General features: G+C 43.8%; 1 protein-coding gene across 1 annotated transcript in view; it reads left to right on the top strand.

The window, feature by feature from the left end:
• The window catches only part of LOC121530794 (sushi domain-containing protein 2), a 37,649-nt gene that overhangs the window by 17,181 nt on the left and 4,379 nt on the right, over positions 1-16,089 (top strand). Inside the window, exon 13 of the mRNA XM_041836031.2 lies at positions 449-625. Coding sequence (XP_041691965.2) covers positions 449-625 — 177 coding nt within the window. The remainder of the gene's footprint in view (positions 1-448; positions 626-16,089) is intronic.

A 16,089-nucleotide genomic window follows, 5' to 3' on the forward strand; every position in this document is an offset into this window, starting at 1 on the left:
TACTTAACCTCAGTGGATAGTATGGTTCTGTTTCATTACTTTCTACATGGGCTTATATTCCAGATCAGTGTTTCCCGACTCCGGTCCTTGAGTTGGCAACCAATCATTGAGCCCTTGACAAGTTGAATCAGGTGTTTTTGTCCCAGGCTACAACAAAAATGTGTACTGTTGGATCGGAGCTGGGAAACAATAATAATATAAATATAATATAATATAATAATAAATAATAATAATATAATATGCCATTTAGCAGACGCTTTTATCCAAAGCGACTTACAGTCATGCGTGCATACATATTTTTTTTTTTTGTGTATGTTCTAGATAATGTTCTAGATAATGACCCCTTACATATTAGGAAGTTGTTTTGAATGGTTTGACAAATACAAATGATTGATTTCTCAATGTAATCAATACTTTTATTAGTAGATAACATCCTTTTGTTTCTTAGTGGTGTCCTGTGGGTGGCTGGCCACGCCGAGGTACGGTGCGAAGATAGGTACACGCTACCTAGAGGGGGCGACAGTGAGCTTCACCTGTAACAGTGGCCACGTCCTGTATGGATCCCCAGAACGCACCTGTCTACCCAGCGGAGAGTGGACTGGAGAGGAAACCTCCTGTGTCTCTGGTAGGTCCCTATAGTCCAGTAGATACGTTTGAAAATGTTTCATTTTCATTTAGAAGCATGAAATTTGGCACACTTCTAATATGTGGTACTCGTAGGTCCATAGTCATAGGTTATATCACTGTCTGGCCATACTAGACAGCAGGATGGAAGTCCAATGCTTTCTAACCATACACGTGTTCTAACTACCAAGCCTAACCTATCTGCCAGCTACTAAATGTGCCCTACAGCCACCCCAAAGGAGGGTAACATTAATTTTAACCTACCTCTCAATGGCCTATCTTAGTTATCTGGCCTAACTTGGTTTTGTGCAGTGATTGTCCTCAAATGAGAAACAGAGCGACTTTGAAAATCCCATTTAGCGTGACTCATTAGAAGCAGAGATTCCAGCAACCGTGGTTTGTGCTCTGAGCAAGTTGCCCAGACATTATTCAAAAAAAAAAAAAAAACATTATACCATTAGTCCATTAGAGCTGGAGCAATAGAGGCTTTGGGTTGGCCTCTCTCCCCTCGTCCCCCTCTCTCTCTGTTTGTGAATGGGAACCACCTGTGTTTCAAGAATGGCTTGTTGCAGCCAGTAACAGAAAGAGTGCCTTGGCTGAGAGCAGTTCCACTGACTGAGAGTTTTGTTGTAGTGCTCTATCGTTGCTGGCAGATGGCAGTGTCTTCCTGGAGGAATCCCATTCTCTGTCTGGTGGAGAAGCAAGTTGTCCACTTGTCTCAGTCTCACCCCCCGAAGGTCACACAAAGCCCAGTCCCTCCATCTGCTCCCTACTCAGCCTAACAGTCCTCTCATCCTCTTTTCATTAGTCCGCTAGCAGAGACTTCCTTCTGATAGCTATCTGATCATGCTGGATGTTGACGGATTTCATATCAGATCTGGACGAGGAAAAACTGACTCCCTGACTGGGTCACAGCTGGATAGAATAAAAACCAACCTGACTTCAACCCCTTCCCTGTTCTTGTGGCTGTAGTGTGTGCGTCCGAAATGGCACCCTATTTCCTATGTAGTGCACTACTTTGGCACCCTATTTCCTATGTAGTGCACTACTTTGGCACCCTATTTCCTCTGTAGTTCACTACTTTGGCACCCTATTCCCTCTGTAGTTCACTACTTTGGCACCCTATTCCCTTTGTAGTGCACTACTTTGGCACCCTATTCCCTCTGTAGTTCACTACTTTGGCACCCTATTCCCTCTGTAGTTCACTACTTTGGCACCCTATTCCCTCTGTAGTTCACTACTTTGGCACCCTATTCCCTCTGTAGTGCACTACTTTGGCACCCTATTCCCTCTGTAGTGCACTACTTTGGCACCCTATTTCCTATGTAGTGCACTACTTTGGCACCCTATTTCCTCTGTAGTTCACTACTTTGGCACCCTATTCCCTCTGTAGTTCACTACTTTGGCACCCTATTCCCTTTGTAGTGCACTACTTTGGCACCCTATTCCCTCTGTAGTTCACTACTTTGGCACCCTATTCCCTCTGTAGTTCACTACTTTGGCACCCTATTCCCTCTGTAGTTCACTACTTTGGCACCCTATTCCCTCTGTAGTGCACTACTTTGGCACCCTATTCCCTCTGTAGTGCACTACTTTGGCACCCTATTTCCTCTGTAGTTCACTACTTTGGCACCCTATTCCCTCTGTAGTTCACTACTTTGGCTCACTGCGTCACAGCTGGATAGAATGGAACAGAAACTGACTTCACCTCCTCCCCTGGTCAATGTGGTCCTATTAGTCTTACAATGACATTTCTCTGTCTTCATTTAGATGTATTATTATATTACACAAACATAATACAACAACAGGTGTTGTCATCAACTAGTGAAGTATACAGTAACAGTATACGTTGGTGATGTTTTTACTAGGGCCAGTAGTTTTTCCTGAGTTGCAGTAACTGGGGCCTTGAGTTTTTCCTGGTCATGCTACATAGTCAGGGAAAAACTCCAGGCCTTAGTACATAACCATAAGTCAAGATAAACTTCGCTGTGGTCTACCAGTACACAATAAATGGCAGAGAACTCTTGGTAATCAGTCAGTAGTCTTATCATTCGCACTTGTTGCTGACAGTGACACTGAAACACACTGGGTCCCAATACGCTGGCTGGTGGTGAGAGAGGACCATTATAACTTTAACACTTACATGCTCTAACACACACACACACACACACACACACACACACACACACACACACACACACTAGTGATGCGTGGGTTGATTCATAACCCGCAGTCCCTGTAGGGTGCCAAATACACGCCAATTGCCAAATGCTTTTGGGAACTTTGGCAGAAAAAGTTAATGTCGATCCACTGAGGCAAAATTTTAGCATTTCTTGCAGTAGAATGATACACCAAATGTACATTTTGACTCGGGAAAAGGAGTGGAGAAATACGATTTCTTTATTTCAGCATCTGTAAAGGTGCTATCTTTATCAGCATCATAAAAGCGGATAGTATTTCAACCACATAAAATATGCATCCAAGCCAAACTGAAATCCTATCAGAAACATGTTGGGTCGTTTTAACAGCTTTTAATTTCCTTAAAACCGGTCAAACTGATGTCATTAAGAGTTATTGCATTTTCTCTCCGGTCCCTTAACATATTTTCTGCGAGAGAAGTAGATATGAAAGAGGAATGAAAACAGACTTTACCAATGTCAACTATATTGAAGCATTCATTCTATCGATGTATGTTATTATTCTGTTGAGCGAGGGTTTATTTAGTCTTCTAGGGCAACATAATGACAGAAGAGAAGCTGCATGTATCTAATTATAGACAAGTGGACTAACAAATATCCTACCAAAATGTTGGAAATTATAAGCAGAAACATAGGCCTATCTAAAAGGCCTGTCAAAAAATCGTACGCTGTCTCTGACTGTACAGCGCATTTCTTATATTTGCAGGTTAGGGTCGGGTGAGGGCCTCAGATTTGGACTTTGTCACATATAGTCGGGCGGTTTCCGATGGGTTCTAAGCAATTTTGGCTGGGTGCGGGTGAACAAACAGCTGACCCGTGCATCACTAACACACACACACTCCAAACAGCCTACTGAAATGTCTTCCACTTATTTAGGGAATAGGTAGGGTGCCATTTGGGACACAATCATTTATTCACGTCCCATCCTATAGGACCCCTATCCGTGTACAATAAACACTCATCTCTGTTAACCCAGGGTAAAATCTTGCGTAATTTGGTCAGCTGCGTGATTCAACATCTGGGTTCATACGTGTTAGACATTGAGAGTTCCGGCAAAAACTAAGTCTCCGCCCTCGCAAAAGGAAACTCTCAGCCAAAGCACAGGTGCGATGCACTCGAGGAGAAGCAGTTCAAGCACCTGTTGTTTACGAAGCACGTGACAATAAACATTTTGATTTGATGTGACAGGAGAGGTGACACACAGTTCTCTCTGTCAAAGGAGATTATAGATTAACATTTCTTGTCACCAGAACTGGAGCTCTGCCTGTCCCTATGTGTACATGAACCTCGTCATGTACACATGCTGTATGAGCAGATCAGTGGAGGCTGGTGGGAGGAGCTATAGGAGGACGGGCTCATTGTAATGGTTGAGATGGAATAAATGGAACGTAGTCAAACGTGTGGTTTCCATATGTTTGATGTGTTTGATACCGTTCCATCTATTCTATTCCAGCCATTACAATGAGCCCATCCTCCTACAGCTCCTCCCACCAGCCTCCATTGGAGCAGATACTGTTTGAAATCTTTCATATATATGGCCTCCCGAGTGGCGCAGCGGTCTAAGGCACTGCATCACAGTGTTGCGGCGTCACTACAGCCTGGGGCTCCGTTGACCAGGAGTCCCATAGGGTGACGCACAATTGGCCCAGCGTCATCAGGGTTAGGGGAGGGTTTGGCTCATCTAGTGACTCCTTGTGGCGGGCCTGCAGGCTGACTTCGGTCGTCAGTTGAATGGTGTTTCCTCCGACACATTGGTGCAGCTGGCTTCCGGGTTAAGCTAGTGGGTGTTTCCCGAGCCCGTTGGGAGTTGCAGCGATGAGACAAGATCATGATCACGAAATTGGGGAGAAAAGAAAACAGAAAATAACATTTAAAAAAATATGCACAATCTTTCATATACACTACCGGTTTATTTTTTACTATTTTCTACATCGTAGAATAATAGTGAAGACTTCAAAACTATGAAATAACACATCTTGTAGTAACCAAAAAAGTGTTAAACAAATCAAAATATATTTTATATTTGAGAATCTTCAAATAGCCACCCTTTGCACACTCTTGGCATTCTCTCAACCAGCTTCACCTGAAATGATTTTCCAACAGTCTTGAAGGAGTTCCCACATATGCTGAGCACTTGTTGGCTGCTTTTCCTTCACTCTGCGGTCCGATTCATCCCAAACCATCTCAATTTAGTTGAGGTCGGGGGATTGTGGAGGCCAGGTCATCTGATGCAGCACTCCATCACGCTCCTTCTTGGTAAAATAGCCCTTACACAGCCTGGAGGTGTGTTGGGTCATTGTCCTGTTGAAAAACAAATGATAGTCCGACTAAGCCCAAACCTGATTTGATGGCGTATCGCTGCAGAATGCTGTGGTAGCCATGCAGGTTAAGTGTGCCTTGAATTCTAAATAAATCACAGACAGTGTCACCAGCAAAGCACCCCCACACCATAACACCTCCTCCTACATGCTTTACGGTGGGAAATACACATGCAGAGATCATCCGTTCACCCACACCGCGTTTCACAAAAACATAGCGGTTGGAACCAAAAATCTCAAATTTGGACTCCAGACCAAAGGACAAATTTCCACCAGTATAATGTCCATTGCTCATGTTTCTTGGCCCAAGCAAGTCTCTTATTATTATTGGTGTCCTTTAGTAGTGGTTTCTTTGCAGCAATTCGACCATGAAGGCCTGATTCACATAGTCTCCTCTGAACAGTTGATGTTGAGATGTGTCTGTTACTTGAACTCTGTGAAGCATTTATTTGGGCTGCAATTTCTGAGGCTGGTAACTCTAATGAACGTATCCTCTGCGGCAGAGGTAACTCTGGGTCTTCCATTCCTGTGGCGGTCCTCATGACAACCAGTTTCATCATAGCGCTTGATAGCTTTTGCGACTGCACTTGAAGAAACTTTCAAAGTTCTTAAAACGTTCCGTATTGACTGACCTTCATGTCTTAAAGTAATGATGGTCATTTCTCTTTGCTTATTTGAGCTGTTCTTACCATAATATGGACTTGGTCTTTTGCCAAATAGGGCTATCTTCTGTATACCCCCCAACCTTGTCACAACACAACTGATTGGCTCAAACGCATTAAGAAGGAAAGAAATTCCACAAATTAAGTTTTAACAAGGCACACCTGTTAATTGAAATGAATTCCAGGTGACTACCTCATAAAGCTGGTTGAGAGAATGCCAAGAGTGTGCAAAGCTGTCATCAAGGTAAAGGGTGGCTATTTGAAGAATCTCAAATATAACATATATTTTGATTTGTTTAACACTTTTTTGGTTACTACATGATTCCATATGTGTTATTTCATAGTTTTGATGTCTTCACTATTATTCTACAATGTAGAAAATAGTAAAAATAAAGAAAAACCCTTGAATGAGTAGGTGTTCTAAAACTTTTGACCGGTAGTTTATTTTGAGCATTTGCTCTAGCCTGCCTGGAGTGCCAGATGGGCGGGGTTTGCCGTTTTGGGAATTCTATTAGTTTCATAGCCACAGGCAAACTCAATAAACCACAGATAAAGTATTTGATATGATTGGAAATAGTATTTGAACCCGGTTCAGTGTATGAGAATGTACCTTTATCAGGGCCTAATGTATTATGATAATCCATTTTAATGTTCTTCGGCGTGGGAGATGAGAGTCACGCAGTGGAAGGGTGGAGAAAGTTTTGAAAAGAAAGAAAGAGAAAGTCCTTGGATGTGTTTTGATTTTCTTAACTTCAAAATGACTCGGGAGAAAGAATGAAGTTCAAGTTGTAGAATTGGGCTGGGTCGAGTCACGCTCAGAGGAGGAAAGGAGGAGAAAATGATTAAAGGCGAAATGACAGCAGCAGAGGAAAAGAGAGAGAGAGAGAGAAGGTGGCAGAGGAGATAAAACAATGAATTAAAGTGTCGCTCTGTTTATTTCCCTTTGGGAAAAGGGCACAGTGCACAAAGTGCGAGACAGGCGGCAGGTAGCTTAGTGGTTAAGAGCGCTGGGCCAGTAACCGAAAGGTCGCTGCTTCGAATCCCAGAGCCGGTTACAAATGAGCAAGGCACCTTAACTGCTCCTGTAACTCTCTCTGGATAAGAACGTCTGCTAAATGACTAAAATGGGGAGGGAGAGTAGGAGAGAGAGAGAGAATTGAAGAAGCAGGTTGTATAGAGGGGGAGAACTTGAAATGCCATCCTGTCCGAGACATTTAAACCTGTCATATCCCTGTGCACCACTGTCTCTGTGAGGGAGCCTTCCTGAATGAACAAGGTCCCTATCTGGGACTTCAGAGTAAACAATCTATCGTGATTAAAAACAGGCTCTCTATCTTCACTTATTTTCTATTTTTTTTCATATTATTTCTCAACTGCATCTCTCATTCTCTCTCGGTCACACAGACCTGAGGGAGGAAGCTTGTGTGCTGGATCAGAGCAGAGACGAGAAATCAGCCTGTGTGTACACACACACACACACACACACACACACACCATTTCCATATTACAGGGGGAGGTATTATTTATACTTAGTCATATTTATTTCCAGTATTCCTCCTCAGATTTTGACAGTCAAGTCCTCCTCCCATATCTAAAGTGCTCTGAACTCATAATAATCCCACAATGGAGGAAGCTCATGAACTCAGTCACAGTTACAGAAACAATCTCCTATTTAGAGATGCAGTTTAGATACAAGAGCAATCCCTTCTATATATACAGTATGAAACAGTGAAGACGTGGTGTGCTTGTGATAGCTTGTAAACAACACAAACTGCGTACTGTGCTTTTCACATTAGATATTTGTCAGGCACACGGTGACCCAAAGGACATTCCCTGAGCTTTAGCTAAGATGGCAGTTCATCATCCTCGACACGTAACCTCTGTTCATCATCCTCGACACGTAACCTCTGTTCATCATCCTCTACACCAGGGGTGTCAAACGTCCGGCCCGCGGGCCGGATCAGGCCCGCAAACAGGTTTAATCCGGTCCGCGAGATGATTTTGTAAAGTATAAAAATGAGCTGCAATTTTTCAATAAAATAAACTGCTGTTCCAATTGTGTCCACTGGATGGTGCAATAGCAATTGTGTTAAGCAAGCAAACTGTTTATACCGGGGCAGAGCAAATAGGTCAAGCAAGTGCAGCCAGTCCGGATGAGCTACTTTGTTTTGCCCGCGATATTTATTACGGCTTCTACTTTTAACATTATGTGCGTTGGCACCCTCATTGCCCCAATATGTCTCTGTCAAAAAAGAGAAAAGTGGACGCAGAGTGCAGAGTGTTCCAAGAAAAATTGTCATCCTTCTATTTATTCACGGAATTGAATGGGAAAGCTGTATGTTTGGTGTGTTCACAGCATGTTGCAGTGCTGAAAGAATATAACCTTCGTCGCCACTATGTGAGTCTTCATGCCGACAAATATGACAACTTTCAAGGACAGCGGAGAAGAGAGAAGGTGAATGAACTGTTGGTGGGTCTGAAGAAACAGCAGTCTGTGTTTACTCACAGCCGAGACATCAGTGACGCTGCAGTGAAAGCTAGCTACCTCATTGCTAATGAAATCGCAGTGGCTTCAAAACCATTTAGTGAGGGTGAATTTGTAAAAACATGCATGATGAAGGCAGCAGAGATTGTGTGCCCTGAAAAGCACCAGGCTTTTGCAAATATCAGCCTGACAAGAAACACAGTTGCAGACAGGATTTCCGATCTTTCAGTGGATTTGGACAGCAAGTTGAAGCAAAAAGTAAATTGCGTTTTCGGTTGCAATTGATGAAAGCACGGACATTACAGATGTTGCACAACTGGCCATTTTCATCCGCGGAGTTGATGACACATTGACCATCACCGAGGAGTTCGTGGAGTTGGTGCCGATGACAGATACAACGACAGCAGCTGATATTTTCACTGCACTCGTCGGCGCGCTGGACAGGGTCGGAGTGGACTGGTCCCGCGCTGTCAGCCTGGCTACAGATGGTGCGCCCTCAATTATCGGGAAAAAAGCAGGCGTTGTGACAAAGTTCAGAGAGAAAGTGCAATCTGCAAATGGAGGACGTGATTTTTGGACTTTTCACTGTATTTTGCACCAGGAGGCTTTGTGTTGCATGTCATTAAAGATGGATAACGTCATGAAGGTGGTCATCCAAACTGTTGATTTCATCCGATCCAGAAGCCTGAATCACCGTCAGTTTGACAGCCTTCTCCGAGAGAAAGACCACATCTATGGCCTGCCATACCACACTGAGGTAAGATGGTTAAGCCGAGGTGCTGTGCTGAGGCGTTTACGAGAACAAATTGAACAGTTCATGGAAGAAAAGGGCAAACCAGTGTTAGAATTTAATTCCGCAGAATGGATGCAGGACCTTGCATTTATGGTGGATGTTACAGAGCACCTGAATAACTTGAACAAACAGCTGCAAGGGCGCAACAAAGTTGCCACGCAGTATTATGACAGCATTATGACAGCATACTCCTGAGTGGCGCAGTGGTCTAAGGCACTGCATCGCAGTGCTAACTGTGCCACTAGAGATCCTGGTTCAAATCCAGGCTCTGTCGCAGCCGGCCGCGACCGGGAGACTCATGGGCGGCACACAATTGGTCCAGCGTCGTCCAGGGTAGGGGAGGGAATGGCCGGCAGGGATGTAGCTCAGTTGGTAGAGCATGGCGTTTGCAACGCCAGGGTTGTGGGTTTGATTCCCACGGGGGGCCAGTATAAAAAAAATATATATGTATTCACTAACTGTAAGTCGCTCTGGATAAGAGCGTCTGCTAAATGACTAAAATGTAAATGTAAAATACGTTCTTTCAAGTTGAAGCTGTCATTGTGGGAGACGCAACTCGCCGGTGGTGATGCAGCTCACTTCCCCTGTCTGAAAAATGTGTGCGCGACCCAACATGTGGCAGACATGAAGCGGTTCAAAGATAAAATAACGGGACTGTTAAGGGAGTTTGAGCAACGCTTTCAGATTTTTGGTGAACTGGAGAAAGACTTCAACGTTTTTTGTTCGCCATTCACCGTGAATCCCTCTGATCTGCCCGTCAGCATCCAACTTGAAATAATAGACTTGCAGTGTGATTCGGATTTGAAGGGCAAATTTGCCGCAGCTGGCTTGGACACATTTTATCAGAATCTCTTGCCAGGTTACCCTAACTTGACAGCCCTCGCTGCAAAACGGTTGTGCATGTTTGGAACCACATATATTTGTGAGCAAGTTCTCTGTAATGAGCATAAATAAAACAAAGCTGCGCTCAAGGCTCACGCACAAGCACTTGAATCACATCCTGAAGTTGGCTGCCACTCAGGATGTGACGCCTGATATTGATGCGCTGGTGAAAGCTAAAAGATGCCAGGTATCAGGAGTCAAATAAACTATGCAACCCCACTTAAAGTGCTGCATGAGACACCCTGATATAGTTCTGTGATCTGTGATATACTTCTGTGAATCACTGAGGCATTGTGTGTTTGTGTGTTGTTTGTCCTCAGAATTTAAAATAACTTGAGGTGTTTTATGATTAATAGTGATGTTGTGCTTTTGGACACACTGTCCTCAGGCTCCAGCTTTATGTTTATATGTTTTTATGTTGATGTGCTATTGTTTTTAATTGATTTTATTTTATTTGTATATTTAACCTATTCTTGACTCTGTGGTTCTTGCACTTGTTTGGGGAACAGGATTTCATTATTTGTATCTACATTTCTGCCTGAGAAATGACACCCTGATATAGTTCTGTGATCTGTGAAACAGTTATGTGAATCACTGAGGCATTGTGTGTTTGTGTGTTTTTTCTTTAGAATTTTCAAATAAACTTGAGGTGTTTTATGATTAATAGAGATGTTGTGCTTGTACTATTTTGGACACACTGTCCTCAGGCTCCAGCTTTATGTTTTATGTTGATAGTATTAAAACAAAGAAAACAATCTGAAGTTGTTGTTTTTAAGTTATATATACCATGATTTTACCGGTCCGGCCCACTTGGGAATAGATTTTCCTCCATGTGGCCCCTGAGCTAAAATGAGTTTGACACCCCTGCTCTACACGTAACCTCTGTTCATCATCCTCTACACGTAATCTCTGTTCATCATCCTCGACACGTAACCTCTGTTCATCATCCTCGACACGTAACCTCTTTATAATTCTCGACAGGTAACCTCTGCAAAACACTGCCATAGGTCATGTGTCCATCAGGGGAATGTGTGAAAGATAGAATCACAGTGCTCCTTATCTCCTTGGGAGGGAGAGAGGGACAGTGTGGAATAGGGGGAGAGTGTCCTAAGAAGGGTGGAGGAGGGAGAGAGACAGAAGGAGAGAGAGAGAGAGAGAGAGAGAGAGAGAATGTGTGGGTGGGACAGTGGTGGTAAAGGAAGAGTTCTAGAGGTACTGCAGCATCCTAAAGAAACACCTTCTGAAATCCCCTGACCTCCATGTGATTATGTTTTCCTTTCTCCTTATTGACACAAACTGTGTGGGGAAACGGAGCGTGTAGAAAGACGCTGCACACTTGAAGGTCACTCTCCTTGACTTTAAAGCAGCGTAATGGAAAAATAGAATGGCTGTGGGTGCGTCCCAAAAGGCACCCTATTCCCTATTTAGTGCACTACTTTTAAGGAGGGGCCAATAGGGCTCTGGTCAAGCGTAGTGCACTATATAGGGAATAGGGTGCCATTTGGGATGTACACAGATTGTCTGTGACAAGGTTCCTTTGATCTCTGTTCCACTGATTCAGTTGACTGTAATGTTATGTGGGTTTAACTCTCAGCCTCTCAGGCTTCCACCTTTATCAGCAAGTACTGGCCTTCTAAGAGCCCTCATACAGACTAGCTAGCTGTAAACAACGGCTTAATAGCACTATCACTTTCTGTGTGTGTGTGTGTCTGTGTGTGTGTGTGTGTGTGTGTGTGTGTTGAATGTCCTGTACCCCAAACACACGCATGTGTTTGAAAGACAGCAAGTAAGAGAAAGTGTAAAGTACAAAAGTCACAATTGTAAAAGTAATCAAATAGAGGATGGGTGGTATGATCTCTAATAGAGGATGGGTGATATGATATCTAATAGAGGATGGGTGATATGATCTCAAATAGAGGATGGGTGATATGATCTCAAATAGAGGATGGGTGATATGATATCTAATAGAGGATGGGTGATATGATCTCTAATAGAGGTTGGGTGATATGATATCTAATAGAGGATGGGTGATATGATATCTAATAGAGGATGGGTGATATGATCTCAAATAGAGGATGGGTGATATGATCTCAAATAGAGGATGGGTGATATGATATCTAATAGAGGATGGGTGATATGATCTCAAATAGAGGATGGGTGATATGATCTCAAATAGAGGATGGGTGATATGATCTCAAATAGAGGATGGGTGATATGATCTCAAATAGAGGATGGGTGATATGATCTCTAATAGAGGATGGGTGATATGATCTCTAATAGAGGATGGGTGATATGATATCTAATAGAGGATGGGTGATATGATATCAAATAGAGGATGGGTGATATGATATCTAATAGAGGATGGGTGATATGATATCTAATAGAGGATGGGTGATATGATCTCTAATAGAGGATGGGTGATATGATCTCTAATAGAGGATGGGTGATATGATCTCTAATAGAGGATGGGTGATATGATCTCTAATAGAGGATGGGTGATATGATATCTAATACAGGATGGGTGATATGATCTCTAATAGAGGATGGGTGATATGATCTCTAATAGAGGATGGGTGATATGATCTCTAATAGAGGATGGGTGATATGATCTCTAATAGAGGATGGGTGATATGATATCTAATAGAGGATGGGTGATATGATATCTAATAGAGGATGGGTGATATCATATCTGCCTGAGGCACTGAACCAGGATCAGAGGAATGTTAGACCAGTCTCCCTGGGCCCCTAGCCTCCAGGCCCACAGGCAGGTATTTTATCTGGACCGCCTGTCTACCCGTGCCCCAGGCTTTGGGCCTGGCCTGGCAGTGGGACTCAGGATGCCTCTGCTCCAGCATCTGAGGGCCAGTACTCCGTTTGTGGAGCTCAACACCATATGGAGAGATTAATTGGAAAACTTCAGGGAGCATGCTATGGCTGTGTGTTTGTGTCTGTCTGCCTGTCTGTCTTCATGCATGTTTGTGTGTGTGTTTTTTTTGTTTTTTGTTTTCTGCCTTTTCTTTAGGGTTTAGATCAGCTTTAATATTGCAGATAGATTGTAACTTCCATCAATGTAATTGTCTGCATCAATTCCAATCCCCCATATGTTTTTTTTCTCTCGCAAATATATATATATATATATATATATATATATATATATATATATATATATATATATACTGCTCAAAAAAATAAAGGGAACACTTAAACAACACATCCTAGATCTGAATGAATTAAATAATCTTATTAAATACTTTTTTCTTTACATAGTTGAATGTGCTGACAACAAAATCACACAAAAATTGTCAATGGAAATCAAATTTATCAACCCATGGAGGTCTGGATTTGGAGTAACCCTCAAAATTTAAGTGGAAAACCACACTACAGGCTGATCCAACTTTGATGTAATGTCCTTAAAACAAGTCAAAATTAGGCTCAGTAGTGTGTGTGGCCTCCACGTGCCTGTATGACCTCCCTACAACGCCTGGGCATGCTCCTGATGAGGTGGCGGATGGTCTCTTGAGGGATCTCCTCCCAGACCTGGACTAAAGCATCCGCCAACTCCTGGACAGTCTGTGGTGCAACGTGGCGTTGGTGGATGGAGCGAGACATGATGTCCCAGATGTGCTCAATTGGATTCAGGTCTGGGGAATGGGCAGGCCAGTCCATAGCATCAATGCCTTCCTCTTGCAGGAACTGCTGACACACTCCAGCCACATGAGGTCTAGCATTGTCTTGCATTAGGAGGAACCCAGGGCCAACCGCACCAGCATATGGTCTCACAAGGGGTCTGAGGATCTCATCTCGGTACCTAATGGCAGTCAGGCTACCTCTGGCGAGCACATGGAGGGCTGTGCGGCCCCCCAAAGAAATGCCACCCCACACCATGATTGACCCACCGCCAAACCAGTCTTGCTGGAGGATGTTGCAGGCAGCAGAACGTTCTCCACGGCGTCTCCAGACTCTGTCACGTCTGTCACATGTGCTCAGTGTGAACCTGCTTTCATCTGTGAAGAGCACAGGGCGCCAGTGGCGAATTTGCCAATCTTGGTGTTCTCTGGCAAATGCCAAACGTCCTGCACGGTGTTGGGCTGTAAGCACAACCCCCAGCTGTGGACGTCGGGCCCTCATACCACCCTCATGGAGTCTGTTTCTGACCGTTTGAGCAGACACATGCACATTTGTGGCCTGTTGTAGGTCATTTTGCAGGGCTCTAGCAGTGCTCCTCCTGCTCCTCTTTGCACAAAGGCGGAGGTAGCGGTCCTGCTGCTGGGTTGTTGCCCTCCTACGGCCTCCTCCACATCTCCTGATGTACTGGCCTGTCTCCTGGTAGCACCTCCATGCTCTGGACACTACGCTGACAGACACAGCAAACCTTCTTTCCACAGCTCGCATTGATGTGCCATCCTGGATGAGCTGCACTACCTGAGCCACTTGTGTGGGTTGTAGACTCCGTCTCATGCTAACACTAGAGTGAAAGCACCGCCATCATTCAAAAGTGACCAAAACATCAGCCAGGAAGCATAGGAACTGAGAAGTGGTCTGTGGTCACCACCTGCAGAACCATTTCTTTATTGGGGGTGTCTTGCTAATTGCCTATAATTTCCACCTGTTGTCTATTCCATTTGCACAACAGCATGTGACATTTATTGTCAATCAGTGTTGCTTCCTAAGTGGACAGTTTGATTTCACAGAAGTGTGAATGACTTGGAGTTACATTGTGTTGTTTAAGTGTTCCCTTTATTCTTTTTAGCAGTGTATATACAGTGGGGGAAAAAAGTATTTAGTCAGCCACCAATTGTGCAAGTTCTCCCACTTAAAAAGATGAGAGAGGCCTGTACTTTTCATCATAGGTACACGTCAACTATGACAGACAAAATGAGAAATAAAAATCCAGAAAATCACATTGTAGGATTTTTAATGAATTTATTTGCAAATTATGGTGGAAAATAAGTATTTGGTCAATAACAAAAGTTTCTCAATACTTTGTTATAGACCCTTTGTTGGCAATGACACAGGTCAAACGTTTTCTGTAAGTCTTCACAAGGTTTTCACACACTGTTGCTGGTATTTTGGCCCATTCCTCCATGCAGATCTCCTCTAGAGCAGTGATGTTTTGGGGCTGTCGCTGGGCAACACAGACTTTCAACTCCCTCCAAAGATTTTCTATGGGGTTGAGATCTGGAGACTGGCTAGGCCACTCCAGGACCTCGAAATGCTTCTTACGAAGCCACTCCTTCGTTGCCCGGGCGGTGTGTTTGGGATCATTGTCATGCTGAAAGACCCAGCCACGTTTCATCTTCAATGCCCTTGCTGATGGAAGGAGGTTTTCATTCAAAATCTCACGACATGGCCCCATTCATTCTTTCCTTTACACAGATCAGTCGTCCTGGTCCCTTTGCAGAAAAACAGCCCCAAAGCATGATGTTTCCACCCCCATGCTTCACAGTAGGTATGGTGTTCTTTGGATGCAACTCAGCATTCTTTGTCCTCCAAACACGACGAGTTGAGTTTTTACCAAAAAGTTCTATTTTGGTTTCATCTGACCATATGACATTCTCCCAATCCTCTTCTGGATCATTCAAATGCACTCTAGCAAACTTCAGACGGGCCTGGACATGTACTGGCTTAAGCAGGGGGACACGTCTGGCACTGCAGGATTTGAGTCCCTGGCGGCGTAGTGTGTTACTGATGGTAGGCTTTGTTACTTTGGTCCCAGCTCTCTGCAGGTCATTCACTAGGTCCCCCCGTGTGGTTCTGGGATTTTTGCTCACTGTTCTTGTGATAATTTTGACCCCCACGGGGTGAGATCTTGCGTGGAGCCCCAGATCGAGGGAGATTATCAGTGGTCTTGTATGTCTTCCATTTCCTAATAATTGCTCCCACAGTTGATTTTTTCAAACCAAGCTGCTTACCTATTGCAGATTCAGTCTTCCCAGCCTGGTGCAGGTCTACAATTTTGTTTCTGGTGTCCTTTGACAGCTCTTTGGTCTTGGCCATAGTGGAGTTTGGAGTGTGACTGTTTGAGGTTGTGGACAGGTGTCTTTTATACTGATAACAAGTTCAAACAGGTGCCATTAATACAGGTAACGAGTGGAGGACAGAGGAGCCTCTTAAAGAAGAAGTTACA

The sequence above is a fragment of the Coregonus clupeaformis genome, chromosome 18, assembly GCF_020615455.1.
Source record: "Coregonus clupeaformis isolate EN_2021a chromosome 18, ASM2061545v1, whole genome shotgun sequence".
In the NCBI taxonomy this organism is placed as follows: Eukaryota; Metazoa; Chordata; class Actinopteri; order Salmoniformes; family Salmonidae; genus Coregonus; species Coregonus clupeaformis.